This window comes from Oncorhynchus nerka, linkage group LG15 (assembly GCF_034236695.1).
Source record: "Oncorhynchus nerka isolate Pitt River linkage group LG15, Oner_Uvic_2.0, whole genome shotgun sequence".
Classification (NCBI taxonomy): domain Eukaryota; kingdom Metazoa; phylum Chordata; class Actinopteri; order Salmoniformes; family Salmonidae; genus Oncorhynchus; species Oncorhynchus nerka.
The window spans coordinates 21,376,248-21,402,944 of NC_088410.1; the positions used below are offsets into that span (position 1 = coordinate 21,376,248).

The 26,697-nt window shown below is 42.6% G+C and overlaps 1 protein-coding gene across 1 annotated transcript in view; it reads left to right on the top strand.

Annotated features, from left to right (window-relative positions):
- Positions 1-799: 799 nt before the first annotated feature.
- lcor (ligand dependent nuclear receptor corepressor) overlaps positions 800-26,697 on the top strand; it is a 47,085-nt gene continuing 21,187 nt past the window's right edge. The window contains exons 1-7 of the mRNA XM_065000680.1: positions 800-870; positions 1,680-1,771; positions 2,858-2,947; positions 11,218-11,297; positions 13,889-14,015; positions 18,749-19,183; positions 22,143-22,230. Of these exons, the coding sequence (XP_064856752.1) occupies positions 800-870; positions 1,680-1,771; positions 2,858-2,947; positions 11,218-11,297; positions 13,889-14,015; positions 18,749-19,183; positions 22,143-22,230 (983 nt within the window). The remainder of the gene's footprint in view (positions 871-1,679; positions 1,772-2,857; positions 2,948-11,217; positions 11,298-13,888; positions 14,016-18,748; positions 19,184-22,142; positions 22,231-26,697) is intronic.

The window sequence follows — 26,697 nt, forward strand, 5'->3', positions numbered from 1 at the left end:
TGTTTAAATCATATCATGGGCAGAAAATCAAATGAATCTCCATCGTTCTTTGAAGTTGACGGGTCATTTATAACAAATCCTTTTTGATATTACCAATCATTCCAACGACTGTTTCACTAGTAAAGTGGAAAAACCCAGAAGTGAAATGACAACATTGAACAGTGTTCAGTCCCCATGTCCAAGATGAATTCACAGCAACACACATTATTACACAGAGCCATGATCACACATCCCTTCTATCTCTAATTCCTCAAACAAACAGCAACACACATTATTACACAGAGCCATGATCACACATCCCTTCTATCTCTAATTCCTCAAACAAACAGCAACACCCATTATTACACAGAGCCATGATCACACATCCCTTCTATCTATAATTCCTCAAACAAACAGCAACATGACCTGAACAAAAAGATTCAACATTTCATGGAGCGGCGGAGACTGTGCACACACACACACACACACACACACACACACACTCTTTATATTAGTTGTGTTGTTTGTACTCTTATTAATGACATTGTTTTAGTTGTGTTGTTTGTACTCTTATTAATGACATTGTTTTAGTTGTGTTGTTTGTACTCTTATTAATGACATTGTTTTAGTTGTGTTTCTATATGGTTGTATTTTCAGTGTGTGGCTGTCCTTGTGTATCAGTGTTTTGTTACTTGTCTTGTATGGTGTTTTTTGTGGACCCCAGGAAGAACAGCTGCTTCTTCTGCAGAAGCTAATAAACAAATCCCCCCCATCTTAAAAACCTTTGTCCAGATCTGGATGTATAACAGCCAGGGTTAAGATGAACTTGTTCCCAAAAGCTGGTTTAATCTCCCTCTTAGCAGCAGCTCTGCCTCTTAACCTGCATGGAGAGTAGAGGAGAGGGGCGGGGGGGGGAGAGCAAGAGAGAGAGAGAGCAAGAGAGAGAGAGAGCGAGAGCGAAGTAGAAAGAGAGAGAGAGGGCAAGAGAAAGAGAGAGAGAGAGAGAGCGCGAGTGAGAGAGCGAGAGCGAAGTAGAAAGAGAGAGAGAGGGCAAGAGAGAGAGAGAGCGAGAGCGAAGTAGAAAGAGAGCGGGCAAGAGAGAGAGAGAGAGAGAGAGCGAAGTAGAAAGAGCGAGAGAGGGCAAGAGAAAGAGAGTGAGAGAGAGCGAGAGAGAGGGCAAGAGAAATAGAGTGAGAGAGAGAGCGAAGTAGAAAGCGAGAGAGAGGGCAAGAGAAAGAGAGTGAGAGAGAGCGAGAGAGAGGGCAAGAGAAATAGAGAGTGAGAGAGAGAGCGAAGTAGAAAGAGAGAGAGAGGGCAAGAGAAAGAGAGTGAGAGAGAGCGAGAGAGAGGGCAAGAGAAATAGAGAGTGAGGGCAAGAGAAATAGAGAGCGAGAGCGAAGTAGAAAGAGAGAAAGCAAAGGCAAAAGAGAGGTAGGGAGACCGAGCTACTTTTATTTTAAGTGGTATTGATCTGCCCGCATTTCCTTTGGCATCACAGTAGGCTTGACTTGAAGGACAAAACCTCCCGTTGAGTTACCCCCTCTCTCCCTTCCTTCCTCTTTCTCACTCCCTCCCAAACCCCATACCACCCCCACCTCTCTACTCCAACCCCTCTCACCCTCTTATACCCATCTTCACTCCTCAGCTTTTTCACCAAGCAGTTTCTTTTCCTCTTCTCCTCTCCACCTCTTTCCTTTTAGAGAGGAGAGGGTGGAGGAGGGGGAGGGGGAGAGGAAGGGGGAGGGGGAGGAGAGGGTGGAGGAAGGGGGAGGGGGGGAAGAGAAGAAGGACGGTGTGGGGGGGAGGAAACTGCAATATGTATTTGCGTTACTTCACAGGGTTGCCAAGCAACAGCTGAATCCAGTATTTACAGTTAATAAAAAGTGAGTGACATTAGCTAACAGTGTTATATTAGGTAAAGAAGGGATTTGCTTTTAAGAAAAGAAAATTAAAGCCAAGGTGTGTGTGTGTGTGCGAGTGGGGTCTGTCTGTAGAACTAAGTGGATGTGAGCCAGTGTGTGGGTGTGGGGTCTGTCTGTAGAACTGTAAGTGGATGTGAGCCAGTGTGTGGGGGTGGGGTCTGTCTGTAGAACTGTAAGTGGATGTGATTCAGTGTGTGGGGGTGGGGTCTGTCTGTAGAACTGTAAGTGGATGTGAGCCAGTGTGTGGGGTGGGGTCTGTCTGTAGAACTGTAAGTGGATGTGATTCAGTGTGTGGGGGTGGGGTCTGTCTGTAGAACTGTAAGTGGATGTGATTCAGTGTGTGGGGTGGGGTCTGTCTGTAGAACTGTAAGTGGATGTGAGCCAGTGTGTGGGGGTGGGGTCTGTCTGTAGAACTGTAAGTGGATGTGAGCCAGTGTGTGGGGGTGGGGTCTGTCTGTAGAACTGTAAGTGGATGTGAGCCAGTGTGTGGGGGTGGGGTCTGTCTGTAGAACTGTAAGTGGATGTGATTCAGTGTGTGGGGGTGGGGTCTGTCTGTAGAACTGTAAGTGGATGTGATTCAGTGTGTGGGGGTGGGGACTGTCTGTAGAACTGTAAGTGGATGTGATTCAGTGTGTGGGGGTGGGGTCTGTCTGTAGAACTGTAAGTGGATGTGAGCCAGTGTGTGGGGTGGGGTCTGTCTGTAGAACTGTAAGTGGATGTGATTCAGTGTGTGGGGGTGGGGTCTGTCTGTAGAACTGTAAGTGGATGTGATTCAGTGTGTGGGGGTGGGGTCTGTCTGTAGAACTGTAAGTGGATGTGAGCCAGTGGATGTGAGCCTGGGGGTGGGGTCTGTCTGTAGAACTAAGTGGATGTGAGCCTGGGGGTGGGGTCTGTCTGTAGAACTGTAAGTGGATGTGAGCTCCCCCATCTTCTACAAACCTGAGTCCTGTACTTAGTTGTTCTCTCTGTCTTCCCTGCAGGGTTTGAAAGCATTTTGGAAGGGCTGTTCGGGCCGGGACTAGTCAAAGATATTACCCTTTTTCAAGGTAAGCATGTCCTCGCCGACTATCTCCATATCTGTGTCCCAAATGGCACCCTATTCTCCATATAGTGCACTGCTTTTCACCCATAGGCCCAGGGCCCATAGAGAGCAATAGTAATGGCATCTTTTTCTAGGCACTAACTCTGCCATGGCCCGTTGGACAAAGCCTATGGGGAAATTATATATATATATATTTTGTAGGGTTTATAGATAAATGCCAAAAATAAGGTCAGAGGTTAACACCGGCTTAGGAGATCTTCTACGTTTTGTTCTATGAGATAATCTTCATCAGCTAACGTCACTTTTTTAGTGAGTTTTGAAGCATTAATGTTATCAAATAAGCAAATAAAGCACATCAAGGCTTCATACATCGTAAAGGTCATGTTAACTGACTGATATTATCTCATTGAACAAAACGGAGATCTCCTAAGCCTGTGTTAACCTCTGACCTTACAATATATTATTAATATATGAAACTCAGGAGCTGAAAAGAGGTCTAAATGTTTAGGTTCCTGGATGGAATCAACAACAACAACACCTTGTGCGTCATCGCACCAAGCATGCAGCTAGACTGCTTCAATACACATGACTTCTAACACAAAGAAGGTGTGTGGGTCAGGATAATCAAATGTCAAATTATGCAGCTCCTCAACCCAGCCAGCCAGAGCTCTTTCCTCTCTCTCACTCAATTCAATTCAAGGGGCTTTATTGGCATGGGAAACAAATGTTTACATTGCCAAAGTAAGGGAAGTAGATAATAAACAATTTTTAAAAATCAGTAAACATTACACTTGCAAAAGTTCAAAAAGAATAAAGACATTTCAAAAGTCATATTATGTCTATATACAGTGTTGCAATGATGTGCAAATGGTTAAAGTACAAAAGGGAAAATAAGCATAAATATAGGTTGTATTTACAATGGTGTTTGTTCTTCACTGGTTGACCTTTTCTTGTGGTAACAGGTCACAAATCGTGCTGCTGTGATGGCACACTGTGGAATTTCACCCAGTAGATATGGGAGTTTATCAAAATTGGGTTTATTTTCTAATTCTTTGTGGGTCTGTGTAATCTGAGGGAAATATGTCTCTCTAATATGGTCATACATTTGGCAGGAGGTTAGGAAGTGCAGCTCAGTTTCTACCTCTCTCTCTCTCTCTCCAAACCCTAGGAACTGAGGTCAGTGTGGCCACCTATCGTCTTGTGACACATCCTCCACCAACTTCAGAATTAGTGTTTCAGATGCGTCTTCCTCTTCGCTCATTCAACCACACAGCAGACACACATATAAATGCACACATATTTCCACAGTAAGTACACGTACAAACACACACATATAAATACACACACGTCCACAGTAAGTACACATACAAACACACACATATAAATACACACACATTTCCACAGTAAGTATACGTACAAACACACACATATAAATGCACACACATTTCCACAGTAAGTACACGTACAAACACACATAAATACACACATTTCCACAGTAAGTACACGTACAAACACACACATAAATGCACACACATTTCCACAGTAAGTACACGTACAAACACACACATAAATACACACACATGTCCACAGTAAGTACACGTACAAACACACTCGCACCCTCTCTCTCTCTCTCTCTCTCTCTCTCTCACAGCTGAGTGCAGCAGGGTGGGGGGTCATGCTAGCTGTTGGACAGTAGCTAATTGGCTCTTTCCCAGGGCTATTGTAACTACTAGAACCACGGGGGCCCACTCACTCACCTTTGACCTTTTGACACACCATGGGTTAGAAGAAAAGTGCACCTAGCAACACGATATAATGTACAGAACTCACTGCATCAAGTGGAATTGTATCATTCCCATTCCACTCATTCAAGTTCAGTTGTATCCACTCATTCAAATTGAGTTGTGTCACTCCCTAGTGTAGGACTAGATTCAATTGAAGGGCTTTATTGGCATGGGAAACATGTGTTTTAATTGCCAAAGCAGGTGAAGTAGATTAAGTCAAAATTAACTGTAAACATTCCACTCACAGAAGTAAATATATATATTTTTTAAATGTCATATTATGTATATATATATACAGTGTTGTAATAATGTGCAAATGGCTAAAGTACAAAAGGTAAAATAAATAAACATAAAAATGGGTTGTATTAACAATGGTGTTTGTTCTTCACTGGTTTGCCCTTTTCTTGTGGCGAAAGGTCACTATATTACTGCTGTGATGTCTCTCTCTCTCTCTCTTTCTCTCTCTCTCTCTCTCTCTCTCTCTCTCTCTCTCTCTTTCTCTCTCTCTTTCCTCTCTCTCTCTCTCTTTCTCTCTCTCTTTCTCTCTTTCCTTCTCTCTCTCTCTTTCTCTCTCTCTTTCTCTCTCTTTCTCTCTCGCTCTCTTCTCTTTCTCTCTCTCTCTCTTTCTCTCTCTCTTTCTTTCTCTCTTTCTCTCTCTCTCTTGCTTTCTCTCTCTCTCTCTCTTTCTCTCTCGCTCTCTCTCTCTTTCTCTCTCTCTCTCTTTCTCTCTTTCTCTCTTTCTGTCTTCTCTCTCCCTCTCTCTTCTCTCTCCCTCTCCTTCTTTCTCAAATTCAAATTCAAGCTGCTTTATTGGCATGAAAAACATTGCATCAATATTGCCAAAGCAACAATGTATACAATATACATTGTAATAAATTAATGAAGAATAATAAAAAATAAAATAAAAATAAAGCAAACAATTTAAATAAAAAAACAACAAAAATGGCAACAGTAAATAGTAGAAATATAATAAATATAAAAGGTGAAACATATAAATAGAGAGAGATAGAGATATATATATATATATATATATCATTTGTAAGGATTGGATTGTGTACTGCATAGTAGTGTATTGTCTTGTAATGTGATTGTGTTGAGGTTCTGGTGGGAGGGGGGGTGTGGTGGTGGTTTTACTATAATGAGGATGTCTCATTAATGTAAGACAAAAACGTATATCTCTCTGTAGCAGTGTGGGTTGAACTGCTGGTTAAAGGAAGCATAGCTCCATGGCAACGACCCAGACACAGAGTTCATACGGTCGTCTCTATGAAGTGGCCACGTTGACGACGTCTCTCTCTTTCTCTCACTCCACTCCTTCCTCCAAATGAATTGTGTGGTTTCTCACGAGAGACGAAACCACTCCAAGGCTGTTGTTTCTCTTCTTTCTTAGATTATTGATCCTCTCTCATTCCTTTCTTTTTATATATTTTTATTTAGACACCTTTTTCTCCTCCATTTTGTGGTATCCAACGGGGCGGCAGGGTAGCCTAGTGGTTAGGGCGTTGGACTAGTAACCGGAAGGTTGTAAGTTCAAACCCCCGAGCTGACAAGGTACAAATCTGTCGTTCTTCCCCTGAACAGGCAGTTAACCCACTGTTCCTAGGCCGTCATTGAACATAAGAATTTGTTCTTAACTGACTTGCCTGGTTAAATAAAGGTAAAATAAAATAAATAAAAGTCTTCCCTCATCGCTGCAACACCTGCATGGACTCGGGAGCAGCGAAGGTGTCCTCCGAAACACCACCCAGTCAAACCTCACGGCTTCCTGACACAAGTCCCTCAAACCGGAGGCCAGCTGCACCAATGTGTCCTCCGAAACACCACCAAGTCAAACCTCACGGCTTCCTGACACAAGTCCCTCAAACCGGAGGCCAGCTGCACCAATGTGTCCTCCGAAACACCACCAAGTCAAACCTCACGTCAAAAGTCCCTCAAACCGGAGGCCAGCTGCACCAATGTGTCCTCCGTAACACCACCCAGTCAAACACAAGTCCCTCAAACCGGAGGCCAGCTGCACCAATGTGTCCTCCGAAACACCACCCAGTCAAACCTCACGGCTTCCTGACACAAGTCCCTCAAACCGGAGGCCAGCTGCACCAATGTGTCCTCCGTAACACCACCAAGTCAAACCTCACGGCTTCCTGACACAAGTCCCTCAAACCGGAGGCCAGCTGCACCAATGTGTCCTCCGAAACACCACCCAGTCAAACCTCACGGCTTCCTGACACAAGTCCCTCAAACCGGAGGCCAGCTGCACCAATGTGTCCTCCAAGTCCCTCAAACACCACTGCACCAGTCAAACCACCAAGTCAAACGGCTTCCTGACACAAGTCCCTCAAACCGGAGGCCAGCTGCACCAATGTGTCCTCCGAAACACCACCAAGTCAAACCTCACGGCTTCCTGACACAAGTCCCTCAAACCGGAGGCCAGCTGCACCAATGTGTCCTCCGAAACACCACCAAGTCAAACCGCACTGCTTCTTGACACAATTCCCTCAAACCGGAAGCCGTGCTCTTGCTCTCTCTCCAACCTCGTATCTCTCTCTTTCTCTCTCTTTTTCTCTCCCTCTTTTCTCTCCCTCTCTAACTCTCTTATCCCCTCTCTCTCTTATCCTCCTCTCTCCAATCTATTTCTCTCCCTCTCGTATCTCTCTCAATCTATCTCTCTCCCTCTTTTATCCTCCCTCTGTCTTTCTCTCATCCCCCTCTCTCCAATCTCTTATCTCTCTCTTTCTCTCTCTCATTCATCTCTCTCATCCCCATCTATCTCTCTTTTATCCCCTTTCTCTCTCTTATCCACTTTCTCTCTCTCTCTCTCTCTCTCTCTCTCTTTGCTCTTATCCCCTCTCTCCAATCTCTTTTATCTCTCTTTCTCTCTTTTTCTCTCCCTCTCTTATCCCCCTCTTTATCTTTCTCTCTTACCCCCCTCTCTCTCTCTCTCTCTATCCCCCTCTCTCCAATCTTGTTTATCCCTCTCTCTCTCTCTCTCTCTCTCTCTCTCTCTCTCATCCCTCTCTCTTTTATCCCCTCTCTCTCTTATCCTTCTCTCTCTCATCCCACTCTCTCTTTTATCCCCTTTCTCTCTTATCCTTCTCTCTCTCATCCCCCTCTCTTTTATCCCCTTTCTCTCGTGTCCTTCTCTCTCTTTTATCCCCTCTCTATTTCCTTCTCATCCCCCTCTCCAATCTCTTTTATCCCTCTCTCTTTCTCTCTCTTATCCCCATCTCGCTCTCTCGCTCTCTTTCTCTTATCCCTTCTCTCGCTTACCCCCTCTCTCTCTCTGACTCTCATCCCCCTCTCTCCAATCTCTTATCTCTCTCTCTCTTTCTCTCTCTTATCCCCCCTTTCAATCTCTTTTATACTTATCTCGCTGTCTCTCTCTCTCTGTTATCTCTTTCTCTCCGTCCTTCTCTCTCAATTCAATTCAAGGGGCTTTATTGGCATGGGAAACATATGTTAACATTGCCAAAGCAAGTGAGGTAGATAATAAACAAAAGTGAAATAAACAAGAAAAATGAACAGTAAACATTACACTCACAGAAGTTTCAAAAGAATAAAGACATTACAAATGTCATATTATGTATATATATATACAGTGTTGTAACGATGTACAAATGGTTAAAGTACAAAAGGGAAAATAAATAAACATAAATATGGGTTGTATTTACAATGGTGTTTGTTCTTCACTTGTTGCCCTTTTCTTGTGGAACAGGTCACAAATCTTGCTGCTGTGATGGCACACTGGAATTTCACCCAGTAGATATGGGAGTTTATTAAAATTGTATTTGTTTTCGAATTCTTTGTGGATCTGTGTAATCTGAGGGAAATATGTCTCTAATATGGTCATAAATTTGGAGGAGGTTAGGAAATGCAGCTCAGTTTCCACCTCATTTTGTGGGCAGTGAGCACATAGCCTGTCTTCTCTTGAGAGCCATGTCTGCCTACGGCGGCCTTTCTCAATAGCAAGGCTATGCTCACTGAGTCTGTACATAGTCAAAGCTTTCCTTCATTTTGAGTCAGTCACAGTGGTCAGGTATTCTGCCACTATGTACTCTCTGTTTAGGGCAAAATAGCATTCTAGTTTGCTCTGTTTTTTTTGTTAATTCTTTCCAATGTGTCAAGTAATACTTTTTTTGTTTTCTCATGATTTGGTTGGGTCTAATTGTGTTGCTGTCTTGGGGCTCTGTGGGGTGTGTTTGTGAACAGAGCCAGGACCAGCTTGCTTAGGGGACTCTTCTCCAGGTTCTCTGTAGGTAATGGCTTTGTTATGGAAGGTTTGGGAATCGCTTCCTTTTAGGTGGTTGTAGAATTTAACGGCTCTTTTCTGGATTTTGATAATTAGTGGGTATCGGCCTAATTCTGCTCTGCGTGCATTATTTGGTGTTCTACGTTGTACACAGAAGATATTTTTGCAGAATTCTGCATGCAGTCTCAATTTAGTGTTTGTCCCATTTTGTGAATTATTGGTTGGTGAGTGGACCCCAGACCTCACAACCATAAAGGGCAATGGGTTCTATGACTGATTCAAGTATTTTTAGCCAGATCCAAATTGGTATGTTGAATTTTATGTTCCTTTTGATGGCATAGAATGCCCTTCTTGCCTTGTCTCTCAGATCGTTCCCAGCTTTGTGGAAGTTACCTGTGGCAATGATGTTTAGGCCAAGGTATTATAGTTTTTTGTGTGCTCTAGGGCAACGGTGTCAAAATGTAATTTGTGTTTGTGGTCCTGGCGACTGGACCTTTTTTGGAACACCATTATTTTGGTCTTACTGAGATTTACTGTCAGGGCCCAGGTCTGGCAGAATCTGTGCAGAAGATCTAGATGCTGTAGTTCCTCCTAGGTTGGGGTCAGAAGCACCAGATCATCAGCAAACAGTAGACATTTGACTTCAGATTCTAGTAGGGTGAGGCCGGGTGCTGCAGACTGTTCTAGTACCCTCGCCAATTCATTGATATATATGTTGAAGAGGGTGGGGCTTAAGGTGCATCCCTGTCTCACCCCACGGCCCTGTGGGAAGAAATGTCTTTGTTTTGGGCCTTTTTTAATCACACACTTGTTTTTTGTGTACATGTATTTTTTTTATAATGTTTTTCCCCCAACACCCCTTTCCATCAATTTGTATAGCAGACCCTCATGCCAAATTGAGTCGAAGGCTTTTTTGAAATCAACAAAGCATGAGAAGACTCAAATATACTGTTAAGATTTTCTACTGCCAAGTTTACACCTTCACTATAACAGTAGAATGTTTTTCCCAGGACTTTTCTAAAAGGGATTGAATTTGTTGTTGCCTAATTGTTTTTTGGTAGGTTTCCAAACTGCATTCCTTCCATCTATAGCATTTCTTAATGTTACTCAGTTCCTTTGGCTTTGATGCCTCATGATTGAGTATTGCTCTGTTCAGCTAGACTGTGATTTTGCTGTGGTCTGATAGGGGTGTCAGTGGGCTGACTGTGAACGCACTGAGAGACTCTGGGTTGAGGTCAGTGATAAGGTAGTCTACAGTACTACTACCAAGAGATGAGCTATAGGTGTACCTACCATAGGAGTCCCCTCGAAGCCTACCATTGACTATGTACATACCCAGCGTGCGACAGAGCTGCAGGAGTTGTGACCCGTTTTTGTTGGTTATGTTGTCATAGTTGTGCCTAGGGGGGCATATCTCTCTCTCTCTTAGTGCTGTGAGTTCCGTGTGTAGCTCGGTGCACTTTTCTTTTTATCCATGGTGCACCAAAAGGTGAGTTTGTTGGGCATCCCTCCTCTCTCTCTGTGTTTCTCTGCCCGTGGAGCATTATAGCCACACACACACATCACACACACATCACACACACACACACACACACACACACACACACACACACATCACACACACATCACACACACGCACACACACTCTCCTCTGCATATGAAGGGGTAGGGTTTAGTGCGGCAGGGGACTGGAGGTTAATGACTACACTATGTCGAGGCGCCCGGTTCTATATCTGTCACCAACACAATAGTCACGTATCCAAGGCCGCCGCACGCTGCCAGGCGCCCAGGCCCAACGTCCCCTCCGCTCCCCTCCCACCAGGACTGTGACACAAGTCATGTTCCCTGAAGATTTAGTTATCACAAAGGAAGCTCATACTGTGTTCGAGAGAGAGTCACCAGAAGGCCTTGTCACTTGGAGACACAGAGATGTCACACACACTCATACAGATACACACACACACACACACACACACACTGATTGGGGGTAATCTTCTGGTTGAGTGTGTGTGTCCGGACAGTTGATGTCTTGGTTTACAGTTTTTATGTATCAAAAGGAACTCAGCCATCATTCAAAACAAACTGTTGCTATTTTCAATGCTTTTCCTATTCTGAAGGGTTTTATTTTGAAATGCATGAAATGGTTAGCTGTGCTGTGGTTTGTCTAAGCTCACACACAGCGGCCTGTCATTATTACCATAACCTCTCTGACGTGTGTTTGTGTGTGTCTTCTTCTTCCCACAGATTGCGAGCCCGAGGTACTGTTGGATTGGTCGTTTGATGTAAATTGTCTCTTTTGCTGCTTAAGACGAGAGAAAGTCAAGGTAATTGATGTTATTAGAGTTGCTGTGGCTCACACACACACACACACACACACACACACACACACACACACACACACACACACACACACACACACACACACAGAGAGACAGACACACACACACACAGAGACAGACACACATCGAGACAATAGCTAAATCCCACACACTGCATTACAGCTAGCTGATTAGCTAAACCCCCCACACTGCATTACAGCTAGCTGATTAGCTAAACCCCCCACACTGCATTACAGCTAGCTGATTAGCTAACCCTCCAGACTGCATTACAGCTAGCTGATTAGCTAAACCCCCCACACTGCATTACAGCTAGCTGATTAGCTAAACTCCACACACTGCATTACAGCTAGCTGATTAGCTAAACTCCACACACTGCATTACAGCTAGCTGATTAGCTAAACTCCACACACTGCATTACAGCTAGCTGATTAGCTAAACTCCATACACTGCATTACAGCTAGCTGATTAGCTAAACTCCACACACTGCATTACAGCTAGCTGATTAGCTAAACTCCACACACTGCATTACAGCTAGCTGATTAGCTAAACTCCACACACTGCATTACAGCTAGCTGATTAGCTAAACTCCATACACTGCATTACAGCTAGCTGATTAGCTAAACTCCACACACTGCATTACAGCTAGCTGATTAGCTAAACTCCACACACTGCATTACAGCTAGCTGATTAGCTAAACTCCACACACTGCATTACAGCTAGCTGATTAGCTAAACTCCATACACTGCATTACAGCTAGCTGATTAGCTAAACCCCCCACACTGCATTAGCTAATTAGCTTCATGAACAAAAGCCAGTCTGCATCTTTTCATCGACAATAACGCACACACACACACACACACACACACACACACACACACACACACACACACACACACACACACACACACACACACACACACACACCCTTTAAGTAGAGGTCAATCCCTGGTCGTCTCACTCATTCAGCCATGTCTAATCATCCTAAAATGGCGCTAGAATGTTTTGCCTCTCAGGAATGTATTATTATTTTTTGCCCTTTCAGTCACCCCTCGTTCCCTTTGACCTTGTGAATTGATGCTCGTCGGCATGTCGTTCGGGGCGCCACTCGTCCTCCATTTTTTGTTTGTCTTTTTAAAGGGGCAATCTGGGATTCAAACGATGAAGAAGTGGACACCGCGCCACTTTTGATATACCAATCTCAGATTGCCCCTTTAATGGAGGAACGAAGGATGAAACAGAAGGCCTCACAAAGAGCCCCCCCCCTTCTGTTGCCATGCCAACCAACCGCTCCTTTTCTCCTTTTTCATCTTGACCTCTTCAACCCTGAAGGTCGACCATCTGGCACCTACAATTTAATACACAATTGTACATGTGTGAAAAATAACAAATATTAGCACCAACCAAATTATTATTATAAACATATATAACATAGTAGTAGTGCTGATCTATGATCAGATTATAATGAATAGGATTATATAAATCAGATTCAGCATTCCTACTACTGGGACACTTTGTGAATACGCTCCATGGTCCATAAAACATATTACCTCGAACATATCTGTCCTCCTTCCTCTGCTTGTCTCTGGCCTTGCCCGGGCCGGGCTGGGTGGGTTGGGCTTGCCCTACGTCCAGAATGGTACCCTATTCTCTTTATAGTGCACTACGTCTGAACACGGCCCATAGCGTTCTGGTCAAAAGTAGTGCACGATGTAGGGAATAGGGTGCCATTTGGGACGTACTCTTCATATTTCACTGTGTGCGTTTAATTGCATGAAATGCCAGAGGACCTGCAGAGGACGGAAACAATTGATTCATTGATCTGCAGCTATGCAAACTCCCGACAGAGGGAGGAGGTAGGCTTGAGGGAGGGGAAGAGCGAGGGAGGGGGAGGAGGTAGGCTTGAGGGAGGGGGAGAGCGAGGGAGGGTGAGGAGGTAGGCTTGAGGGAGGGGAAGAGCGAGAGAGGGGGAGGAGAGAGGCAGAGGGAGGAGGTAGGCTTGAGGGAGGGGGAGAGAAAGGGGGAGGAGGTAGACTTGAGGGAGGGGAAGAGCGAGAGAGGGGGAGGAGAGGGGGAGAAGGAAAGTGAAAGGGGGATACCTAGTCACTTGAACAACTGAAGTGTCTTCCGAGGGGAGAGAGAGAGAAAGAGACGAGGGAGAGGGATGGAGAGCGAGGGGAAGGAAGAGAGAATGCCTCATTCATATTAACTGTGAAGGTATGCCGTTTTAAAGAAACTGTTTGAGCCTGTTTTGGTTTTGCCAGTTTTCACGTCACTGGATTCTAAGAGGAGAAAGCGGAGAGACAGTCAGGGTGTCACGCCCATTCCTCCCACCACCACCCCCCCAGATCAGTCATTTGTTTGTTTCATAAACGCAATGACTGCATGTCCACACAATGACTTTCTTAATCACCATGTTTTGTCACCCGGTCTTTTAAAGCTTCCACCACAGCGTTATCTCGCCACCTATTGTCATATTATGTAGTTATTTTTGCTTAGTAAAAAACTTGGTTGTACATTTATGTACTGTTTTCTAAAATCCTAAACCCTTTTCCTCTTGTGTTCTGTGTCCCTCTCAGGAACACTTGGTTGGCATCACTCCCCAGGTCTTATCAGAGTCAGAGGATTTTAAACAGGACACGTCCAAAATCAACCGCCTGGAGAAGCAAGCCGAAGAGTTCCTCAATGCTGTCTTCTACAGAAAGGGTGAGTCTAGAACCTATAGAACCATAAGGGAGTCTAGAACATAGAACCATAAGGGAGTCTAGGACGTAGAACCATAAAGGAGTCTCGAACGTTGAACCATGAGAGTTTAGAAACTAGAACAATAAGGGAGTCTAGAACCTATAGAACCATACGGAATTTTAGAACCTAGAACCATAAGGGAGTCTAGAACATAGAAGCATAAGGGAGTTTAGAACCTAGAACTATAAGGGTCAAGAACCTATAGAACCGTAAGGGAGTCCAGTAGAACTATATGGCGTAGTCAGTTGGGGCGTTATAAAGACACAAGGTATTTGGAAACTTGGAAACACCAAAGTTGTGGGTTTGATTCCCACATTTGGGCTCCCGAGTGGCGCAGCGTTCTAAGGCACTGCATCTCAGTACTTGAGGCGTCCCTACAGACACCCCGGTTCGATTCCAGGCTGTATCACTACCGGCCGTGATTGGGAGTCCCATAGGGCGGCACACAATTGGCCCAGCGTCGTCCAGGTTTGGCCGGTGTATGACCGTCATTGTAAATAAGAATTTGTTCTAAAGTGACTTGCCTAGTTAAATAAAGGTTCAATTAAAAATCGTGCCCTAAAAAAACTGAAGTTTAAAATGAAACGTGTCGGTTAAGTGACCATGTATTGTTATGGTTATATACTCTCCTAGAGAAGAGAGGGGTGCAGTGTGTGACTGGTTGCATCCAAAATGGCCCCCTATTCCCTACACTATATCATTTAGTGCACTAGTGAACAGGGTGCCATTTGAGATACATGGTTGTTTTAGAGAGGATTAGGTCACTCAGTCAGATGCTGATCCAATCAATGTGTCTGCCCAATCAATCTGGGTTCACACTCCACACCCGGCCCTCAGCCCTCAGCCCTCATCCCTCTGCCCTCAGCCCTCTGCCCTCTGCCCTCTGCCCTCAGCCCTCAGCCCTCAGCCCTCTGCTCTCAGCCCTCAGCCCTCAGCCCTCAGCCCTCTGCTCTCAGCCCTCAGCTGGCCTAAAGCTGCTATATACTGAGTGTACAAAACATTATTTCCATGACAGACTGACCAGGTGAATCCAGGTAAAGGCTTTGATCCCTTATTGTCACCTGTTAAATCCACTTCAATAAGTGTAGATGAAGGGGAGGAGACGGGTTAAAGAAGGATTTTTAAGCCTTGAGACAATTGAGACATGGACTGTGTGTATGTGTCATTCAGAGGGTGAATGGGTGGCAAGACAACATATTTAAAGTGCCTTTGAACAGGGTATGGTTGTAGGTGCCAGGCGCACCGGTTTGAGTGTGTCAAGAACTGCAACGCTGCTGGGTATTTCACGCTCAACAGTTTCCCGTGTGTATAAAGAATGGTCCACCACCCAAAGGACATCCAGCCAGCTATGGGAAGCATTGGAATCAAGTCAATATAAGAAAGGTCCTAAATGGTGTGTACACTGAGTGTATGTAGCTGAACAAACACTGCACACAGTATATAAACAGACACACATAGATATGTGTCGTTTCTCTGAGGGTTTCTTCCTTCCCAGTGATGTTCCTTTAGCTAAATGTTTTTATAATGTCTATATGCTCCCGGCTTTATGTTTTGGGTCCACGCGGTCGGCGTCCCAAACGGAACCCGATTCCCTACATAGTGCACTACTTTTGACCAGATTGCATAGGGCCCTGGTTAAAAGTAGTGCACTGGATTGGGAATAGTGTGCCAGGACGTAGGTATTGTTTGCAGAAAGCTTCCCCTTCGGACACGGGGCACAATTCCTCGGCCCAAAAGGAAATGTTTTTCCAGAAAGCTTGTCTGCTAAATCACTTTGTTGTTTTGCGGCTGAAAGTTGGGGGCTATAGGGTAGACTAGAGCTGTGTCCCAAATGGCACCATATTCCCTATGTAGAGCACTACTATAGGGGCCAATGGGGTTCTGGTCGAAAGTAGTGCACTACATAGGGAATAGGGTGCCATTTGCGACGAAGCCTAGCTAACAGTCTGTCTGTAGTGTTACAGAGAGATATTAAACAACATGTCCTGTAGGTATATATCTATGTCCACATTCTAACAGTCTGTCTGTAGTATTACAGAGAGATATTAAACAACATGTCCTGTAGGTCTATATCTATGTCCACATTCTAACAGTCTGTCTGTAGTATTACAGAGAGGTATTAAACATGTCCTGTAGGTATATATCTATGTCCACATTCTAACAGTCTGTCTGTAGTATTACAGAGGTATTAAACAACATGTCCTGTAGGTCTATATCTATGTCCACATTCTAACAATCTGTCTGTAGTATTACAGAGGTATTAAACATGTCCTGTAGGTCTACATCTATGTCCACATTCTAACAGTCTGTCTGTAGTATTACAGAGAGGTATTAAACATGTCCTGTAGGTATATATCTATGTCCACATTCTAACAGAGAGGTATTAAACATGTCTGTCCACATGTCTGTCTGTAGTATTACAGAGAGGTATTAAACAACATGTCCTGTAGGTATATATCTATGTCCACATTCTAACAGTCTGTCTGTAGTATTACAGAGAGGTATTAAACATGTCCTGTAGGTATATGTCCACATTCTATGTCCACATTCTAACAGTCTGTCTGTAGTATTACAGAGAGGTATTAAACAACATGTCCTGTAGGTATATATCTATGTCCACATTCTAACAGTCTGTCTGTAGTATTACAGAGAGGTATTAAACAACATGTCCTGTAGGTATATATCTATGTCCACATTCTAACAGTCTGTCTGTAGTATTACAGAGAACAACATGTCCTGTATTAAACAACATGTCCTGTAGGTATATATCTATGTCCACATTCTAACAGTCTGTCTGTAGTGTTACAGAGAGGTATTAAACATGTCCTGTAGGTATATATCTATGTCCACATTCTAACAGTCTGTCTGTAGTATTACAGAGGTATTAAACAACATGTCCTGTAGGTATATATCTATGTCCACATTCTAACAGTCTGTCTGTAGTATTACAGAGAGGTATTAAACAACATGTCCTGTAGGTATATATCTATGTCCACATTCTAACAGTCTGTCTGTAGTATTACAGAGAGGTATTAAACATGTCCTGTAGGTATATATCTATGTCCACATTCTAACAGTCTGTCTGTAGTATTACAGAGAGGTATTAAACAACATGTCCTGTAGGTATATATCTATGTCCACATTCTAACAGTCTGTCTGTAGTATTACAGAGAGGTATTAAACAACATGTCCTGTAGGTATATATCTATGTCCACATTCTAACAGTCTGTCTGTAGTATTACAGAGGTATTAAACAACATGTCCTGTAGGTATATATCTATGTCCACATTCTAACAGTCTGTCTGTAGTATTACAGAGAGGTATTAAACAACATGTCCTGTAGGTATATATCTATGTCCACATTCTAACAGTCTGTCTGTAGTATTACAGAGAGGTATTAAACAACATGTCCTGTAGGTATATATCTATGTCCACATTCTAACAGTCTGTCTGTAGTATTACAGAGAGGTATTAAACAACATGTCCTGTAGGTATATATCTATGTCCACATTCTAACAGTCTGTCTGTAGTATTACAGAGAGGTATTAAACATGTCCTGTAGGTATATATCTATGTCCACATTCTAACAGTCTGTCTGTAGTATTACAGAGGTATTAAACAACATGTCCTGTAGGTATACATCTATGTCCACATTCTAACAGTCTGTCTGTAGTATTACAGAGAGGTAAAACATGTCCCTGTAGGTATATATCTATGTCCACATTCTAACAGTCTGTCTGTAGTATTACAGAGAGGTATTAAACAACATGTCCTGTAGGTATATATCTATGTCCACATTCTAACAGTCTGTCTGTAGTATTACAGAGGTATTAAACAACATGTCCTGTAGGTATATATCTATGTCCACATTCTAACAGTCTGTCTGTAGTATTACAGAGAGGTATTAAACAACATGTCCTGTAGGTATATATCTATGTCCACATTCTAACAGTCTGTCTGTAGTATTACAGAGAGGTATTAAACATGTCCTGTAGGTATATATCTATGTCCACATTCTAACAGTCTGTCTGTAGTATTACAGAGAGGTATTAAACATGTCCTGTAGGTATACATCTATGTCCACATTCTAACAGTCTATTTTTAATAAAAATGTATGTGTGTATAGTCACATCTACCTTAATTGTTATCAGTTTGTATATATATATATATATATATATATATATATATATATATATATATATATATTTTTATATATATATATTATTATTTTTTTTTCTTCACATAAACAGTAATATTTCCTGGTTGCTAAAATTAGAATAGTTTGCCTAATTTCAGTTTATGTGACAAAACTAGTCATGTAGAGAAAATTGCTGTACGGTTTAAACCGCTGTGAAATATATTTACAATAACCAAAAATATTGTATTTTCAGCTGTTTGAAGCTGGTGTACAAAACCCAAAGTAAAATATGCAAAAACAAAATTAAAGAACGGGAAGCATAGAAGTAGTGCACATAGAACATATCTACAACTTCTGAGAATGGCTTTCAGTGAGAATGACAGGTTCATAACTGACATTTCTAAGTGAATTTGGTCCGTTCCCCCATAAAGTGACATATTGCATCTTTAATGTTTCTAGTTGTAGTGCTGCCAGATCTTTAGCCGGTCGTTGGAATGTTAAACAGATTAAGAATGTTCTAATAGGTGTCTAATGTTGTGTGTTTGTTTGTCTCTAGCAGACCTCCCAAGCTTCTCGGACCCCCACATCCCTCTAGTGGCTCGTGAGATAATGCAGCGAATGATCCGTCAGTTCGCTGCCGAATATACCTCAAAAAACAGCTATTCTCAGGACCCCCCCCATCACCCCCAGCCCAACGGCATCAAGGACCAAAGCCACCTCCTGCCGAGAGCGGCCTCTCCAGCCCCGGCCCCCCTCGCTCTGCCGGGGGCGTCCAGCCCCCCGTCCCCCGCCCCGGGACCGGACCTCAGCCCCGCCTCCGCCTCTGCCTTCGCCCCGGACAGTGGGAACGGAGCCGGTAGTAACTGTAGTGGTACCGGTGCTGCTGCCTCTGCACAGAACCCCGTCCTCAGCAAGCTTCTCATGGCCGACCAGGACTCTCCACTGGACCTCACCGTCAAGAGGCCCGACCCCACAGAGACCAAAACAGAGGGTAAGACACCACTCACACGTCCATATCGAATCAAAACCTATTTACCTTATGGACAAGATAATATGGTGTTACACTGTACAATGAAATGCTTACCTGCAGGCTCTCTCTCAATAGTGCAACAACAATAAGAAAAAGAGAAATAAGAAAAAATATTCAATAAAATAAATAAGTAGAAGAGAAACCTGGACTGAAGAACTCCCCCATAACTTCAATAGAACGCCCTGTATCTCTCCTATCTCCATGTATCTTTCCTATATCTCCCTGTATCTCGCCTATCTCCCTGTATCTCTCCTATCTCCATGTATCTTTCCTATATCTCCCTGTATCTCGCCTATCTCCATGTATCTTTCCTATATCTCCCTGTATCTCTCCTATCTCCATGTATCTTTCCTATATCTCCCTGTATCTCTCCTATCTCCATGAATCTTTCCTATATCTCCCTGTATCTCTCCTATCTCCATGAATCTTTCCTATATCTCCCTGTATCTCTCCTATCTCCATGAATCTTTCCTATATCTCCCTGTATCTCTCCTATCTCCCTGTATCTCTCCTATCTCCATGTATCTTTCCTATATCTCCCTGTATTGCCAATATCTCCCCTATATTGACTATATCTCCCCTGTATGTTGCTTATATCTCCCCTATATCTTGCATATATCGCCTCTATCTCCCTATAGGTCTCATATAGCTTCCCTATATCTCTTCTATAGCTCCCATGTATCTCCTATGAGCCACTATATATCCTTTATATATCCCCTCTATCTCTCCTATATCTCTCCTATATCTCCACTTTAACTCAATTATATATCCGCTATATCTCTTCTATATCTCCTCTATTTTTCCTATATCTCCGCTGTATCTTGCTTATATCTCCACTATATTGCCTCTAGCTCTTCTACATCTTGCTTATATCTCTCCCCTATATCGCTCCCCTATATCGCTCCCCTATATCTCTCCCCTATACCGCTCCCCTATATCTCTACCCTATCGCTCCCTATATCTCTCCTATCGATCCCCTATAGATCCCCCATATCTCTCTTATATATCGCTCCTATATATCCCTTATATCTTCCCTATATCTCCCCTATATCTCTCTTACAGTTGAAGTCGGAAGTTTATATACACTTAGGTTGGATTCATTAAAACTAGTTTTTCAACCACTCCACAAATTTCTTGTTAACAAACTATAGTTTTGGCAAGTCTGTTAGGACATCTACTTTGTGCATGTAAGTCATTTTTCCAACAATTGTTTAGACTGATTATTTCACTTATAATTCACTGTATCACAATTCCAGTGCGTCAGAAGTTTACATACACTAAGTTGACTGTACCTTTAAACAGTTTGGAAAATTCCAGAAAATGATGTCATGGCTTTAGAAGCTAATTGGAGGTGTACCTGTGGATGTATTTCAAGTCCTACCTTCAAACTCAGTGCCTCTTTGCTTGACATCTTGGGAAAATCAAAAGAAATCAGCAAAGACCTCAGGAAAAAAATGGTAGACCTCCACAAGTCTGGTTCATCCTTCGGAGCAATTTCCAAACACCTGAAGGTACCACGTACATCTGCACAAACAATAGTACGCAAGTATAAACACCAAGGGACCATGCAGCCATCTAACCGCTCAGGAAGGAGATGCGTTCTGTCTCCTAGAGATGAACGTACTTTGGTGCGAAAAGTGCAAATCAATCCCAGAACAACAGCAAAGGACCTTGTGAAGATGCTGGAGGAAACAGGTACAAAAGTATCTATATCCACAGTAAAACAAGTCCTATATCGATATAACCTGAAAGGCCGCTCAGCAAGGAAGAAGCCACTGCTCCAAAACCGCCATAAAAAAGCCAGACTACGGTTTGCAACTGCACATGGGGACAAAGATTGTACTTTTGGGGAAATGTCCTCTGGTCTGAAGAAACAAAAATGGAACTGTTGGCCATAAAAAAGTGGAAGGCTTGCAAGCTGAAGATTACCATCCCAACCGTGAGGCACAGGGGTGGCAGCATCATGTTGTGGGGGTGCTTTGCTGCAGGAGGGACTGGTGCACTTCACAAAATAGATGGCATCATGAGGTAGGAAAATTATGTGGATATATTGAAGCAACATCTCAAGACATGTCAGGAAGTTAAACCTTGGTCGCAAATCCCCCACAACCTGTAATTGGACCAGTAAAAGTTGTATAGAGCCAAACAGACTGGGCCAAATGAAAACTACTAGTATCCTAATTCTAACAAACAGTTGGGGGCTGAATGCCAAGTCGCGTTATGCTGAAAAATTGATTTTTGAATCTTAAAAACATTAACCCCCATGCCTTAAAATCCCTCTTGCCCTATAGACATTTGGCCTGGATGATCCTCTAATGCCTGTGACCATATATGGTATTATAGTGTTTTTATGTATGCCCCCCCCCCTCCCCACACACCCATAAACACACAAGAGAGAGAAATTCATTTTAATATCACCACCTTCTTTTGTCTAACCAAAAAGCCCTAAAGATTAAAGAGGTCCTTCAGCTCTGTTCAGACGGACAGGTCATCAGACAGGTCATCAGACAGGTCAGCTGCACTTTGGGGATTACTAACCCGTGGAGGAGGAGGAGGAGGAGGAGGGTGTGTGTGTTTTTGTGTGTGTGTGTGTGTGTGGTTCAGTCAGTGGAAAGAGGAATATAATATTGTTATTACTCTTTAAACAAAGAGCAGAGCGGAGGGAACAGTAATGATTATTTTCACTATTTATTCATGTGATTTTCTATGTTGTATTCTTCTCCTGGAGTCCTTTTCCTTTCTCATTTCCAGTGATTTATAGAGTTACACATCTGTTATTGAACGGCACATTTACAATGTTAATTACATTCATTTAAAAAGTCCCAATCAATTGAAGTCAAGTTATACAGTACATACTTAGATGATCTGTGATGAACTGTGCCCTAAAACAGAGTGTGTATCTGCATATGTTAATCCTCAGATGGAGTCCTGGACCTCTCCACCAAGAAGGCCCACGGCACCGTCCTCAAAAACTCTCACAGTTACACCCTGTTGCCCACAGTGAAGGGGTAAGACACACACACACACACACACACACACACACACACACACACACACACACACACACACACACACACCGTTATAAATGATCAGTGTAGTGATCAATGTGTTATTTCCCATTGGTTTCCAAGGTAATCACCTCTTGTTACATTACAATGTCAAGGGCTTTCAGCGTCGGAAGTGAACTAACCCTAATCCATTATCATTATGATCACAGTACCTAGGTTTTAATAAGTAACTAACCCTAATCCATTATCATTATGATCACAGTACCTAGGTTTTAATAAGTAACTAACCCTCATCCATTATCATTATGATCACAGTACCTAGGTTTTAATAAGTAACTAACCCTCATCCGTTATCATTATGATTACAGTACCTAGGTATTTATAAGTAACTAACCCTAATCCATTATCACTATGATTACAGTACCTAGGTATTTATAAGTAACTAACCCTCATCCATTATCATTATGATCACAGTACCTAGGTTTTAATAAGTAACTAACCCTCATCCACTATCATTATGATTACAGTACCTAGGTATTTATAACTAACCCTAATCCATTATCATTATGATTACAGTACCTAGGTTTTAATAAGTAACTAACCCTAATCCATTATCATTATGATTACAGTACCTAGGTATTTATAACTAACCCTCATCCACTATCATTATGATTACAGTACCTAGGTTTTATAAGTAACTAACCCTAATCCATTATCATTATGATTACAGTACCTAGGTATTTTTAAGTAACTAACCCTCATCCGTAATCCGTATGATTACAGTACCTAGGTTTTATAAGTATGTATTTATGCTATTTGGATGTAATTCTTCATGATCTAGGAGGTCAACGTTAGACTGCATCAAAGACCTCAGGGACTATTGGTTTTCCTGTTGTCTCTCTACTATATACAGCTTTTATTTACTTACCCACATAGTCGTGGTGGATGTTATTGATACCTGAGTGTTTTGCCTTCAAGTCATATTTGCATGATTAACACACCGTACAAACTTTGTTTTCCTGCTTTAACTGAGAATAAATTACCTGTATAACTATGGAATAGACCTTGGAATGATTAGAACACACAGAAGGTCAAAGATGGATTTGAGCGGCTCGATACATGTTGACGCCCAAAGCCATATTGTATGGTGAGGGTGGAGTGTGTAATCTGTTGTAAGACCCCTCGTTGGTGTATCAGAAGCAGCGTTGGTGGTTTGGGATTCACTAATGATCAGGTCATGTAATATTAACTAAAGAGGGGGATGAGGAACTGGATGTACCCTCCTCCCTCACTCCACCCTCCTCCATCCACCCTCCTCCCTCGCTCCACACCTCCATCCCTCCACACTTCCTCCGAGACCTCAGATATATTACCAAACACAGATCATCTCACTCATTTAGCTTACCCCTTTATTTTACAGTGTGAACATTTAACCTAGTATTTTACTTACACAATCAAATGATAACAGTATCCTTTTCAAAATATCATGACACCATAATAACCAATACATCAATAGTTTGTTAGTTTTAGTTTCGTAACAGCAAACAAGTGCCACTAGTCACCATACACCATTAACCACCACTGTGTGTAGACTACAGTTGACTAAACACGTTTTTATACATTTTTGCAAATGTATAAATAAAAAAAACGGAACAATAATATTTCCATAAGTATTCAGACCCTTTACTCAGTACTTTGTGAGGCACCTTTGGCAACGATTACAGCCTGGAGTCTTCTTAGGTATGACGCTACAAGCTTGGTCACACCTGTATTTGGGGAGTTTCTCCCATTCAGTTATTTTCCAGTCTCTCCAGAGATGTTTGATTGGGTTCAAGTCCGGGCTCTGGCTGGGCCACTCAAGGACATTCAGAGACTTGTCCCGAAGCCACTCCTGCATTGTCTTGGCTGTGTGCTTAGAGTCGTTGTCCTATTGGAAGGTGAACATTTTCCCCATTCTGAGGTCCTGAGTGCTCTGGAGCAGGTTTTCATCAAGGATCTCTCTGTACTTTGCTCTGTTCATCTTTCCTCGATCGTGACTAGTCTCCCAGTCCCTGCTTCACTGTTGGGATGGTGCCAGGTTGCCTCCAGACGTGATGCTTGTCATTCAGGCCAAAGAGCTGCAGAGATGGTTGTCTTTCTGGAAGGTTCTCCCATCTCCACAGAGGAGCTCTGTCAGAGTGACCATCGGGTTCTTGGTCACCTCCCTGACCAAGGCCCTTCTCCCCTGATTGCTCAGTTTGGCCTGGTGACCAGCTCTAGCAAGAGTCTTCTTGGTTCTAAACTTCTTCCATTTAAGAATGATGGAGGCCACTGTGTTCTTGGGGACCTTCAATGCTGCAGAAATGTTTTGTTACCCTTCCCCAGATCTGTGCCTCTGCACAATCTTGTCTCGGAGCTCTATGGACAATTCTTTCGACATATCAAGTTGTAGAAACATCTCAGGGATGATCAATGGAAACAGGATGCACCTGAGCTCAATTTTGAGTCTCATAGCAAAGGGTCTGCATACATATGTAAATAAGGTATTTCTGATTTTTATTTTTAATAAAAGTGGAAAAATTGGTGTAAATCAATGAGGGGAAAAATGATTTGATCCATTTTAACACAATGTAAAAAAAGTCAAGGGGTCTGAATACTTTCCGAATGCACTGTATATGGTGTTGACTATAGGGTGTAGACTGTGTGGTGTAGACTGTGTGGTGTAGACTGTGTGGTGTAGACTGTGTGGTGTAGACTGTGTGGTGTAGACTGTGTGGTGTAGACTATATGGTGTAGACTGTGTGGTGTAGACTATATGGTGTAGACTGTGTGGTGTAGACTAGACAAAATGGTGTAGACTATAAGGTGTATACTATAAGGTGTAGACTATAGTAGACTATAAGGTGTATACTATAAGGTGTATACTATAAGGTGTATACTATAAGGTGTATACTATAAGGTGTATACTATAAGGTATACTATAAGGTGTCTAGACTATAAGGTGTAGACTATAAGGTGTAGTAGACTATATGGTGCAGCCATCATTACTGTGAAACCACCTTCTAACTCCCTCATCAAGTGCATATATATAACTATTTCATCAGGGATGTGTGTGTCATTATTTGACTTTTTGACATTTAGATAACAACCTCATCAGGGGTATGCATATACTGTATGTACAGATGTCGGATCTTGATTTGAGCCAGTTTGCTACAGCAGGAAAATAATCCTGTAGCAACAGGAAATGTGAATTATTTTGTGGATTATAATTAATGGACATTTTTGTAGGGGTTGATACATTTTTCGTTAGGGGAAAATCAAGTCTGGAATTTCTAAGTGGAAATGACAAACTTCAGAATCCTTTTTAAAACTAAAATACACTACATGTTTGCAATTCTCAGCAACAAAAGAGTGATCAAATTAAGATCCAACATCTGTACTTGTTTTGGACATATGCATGTCCATATGTCCATAATATTTTTTCCTTCACAGGATTAGGTTGCTGACGTCCTCAGTGCTACGGCTCATTCACTATCTGTCTCCACTTCCCCTTCCATTCTGATTGACATATCTATGGTCCTATTTAGAAGGTAGCATTGAGCTGTCACTCTGCTTGTCTGCGGGGGACTGGGATGTGTGCTTCCTGCTTAAAGGCTACTGTTGCTATGGTTACATACTGAACAGTACCCGACACCAAGGTCAGAAAAAAGTCACTTCTTTCTCAGGTAGTTCAGAAATAGAAACGTTAAGACCTGTCAAGGAAATGTCATTTGGGAGCTTTAGCACGGGTTTCTTAGAAAACACTATGTTCTTTCTAGCCCGTATAGGAACAACTTTCAGGCCTGATTTCAGGCCAACATAATGGAAAGGAGAAAGGGGGCTCAAAAGGACAGATTCTCTAAAATAACGAGTGGAGTAAGAAAAAAAAGAGCATCCTTGTGTCGCTCAACCCTTTTTGTTACTATTTCTATACGAGACATGCCAAGGTTAATTCTCGTTTAGCTGGGAACGAGACCTCTCTGCCGTCAACTCCAACCGCAGCCATTGTCTATTGTGTTGTCAGGTGAATTCTATGACACTGTTACTATGTACAGTTTATCCTATACCGTAATTACAACCTGATCACAATGTGCTCCATTCTGCGCCCTCGATTCCATCTCAGGCAAATGAGTCTCTATCCCAGGGAGGGATTGGTATTATGATCATGGTAATTCATGCTGTGTGTCCTTGATGTTTTCCCTCCTCTCATTGTCCTCACGGTATTTGTTAGTGTAGCAGACTGTGCGTGTGTGTTCTCTGTTTACTCAGTACATGGCTCTCTATCTCTTAAACAGCATTACGATTCAATAACATTTAAATCACTTTTTTTTACGTGGTAAAATAAAGTTGCTTGGTTGTTTTTGAACCAAATTGAATTTAAAATGTCCATGTAAATGGATAGTTACGCTTCATGCAAGACTGGGACAAAGAAACAACAAAGCATTGCAG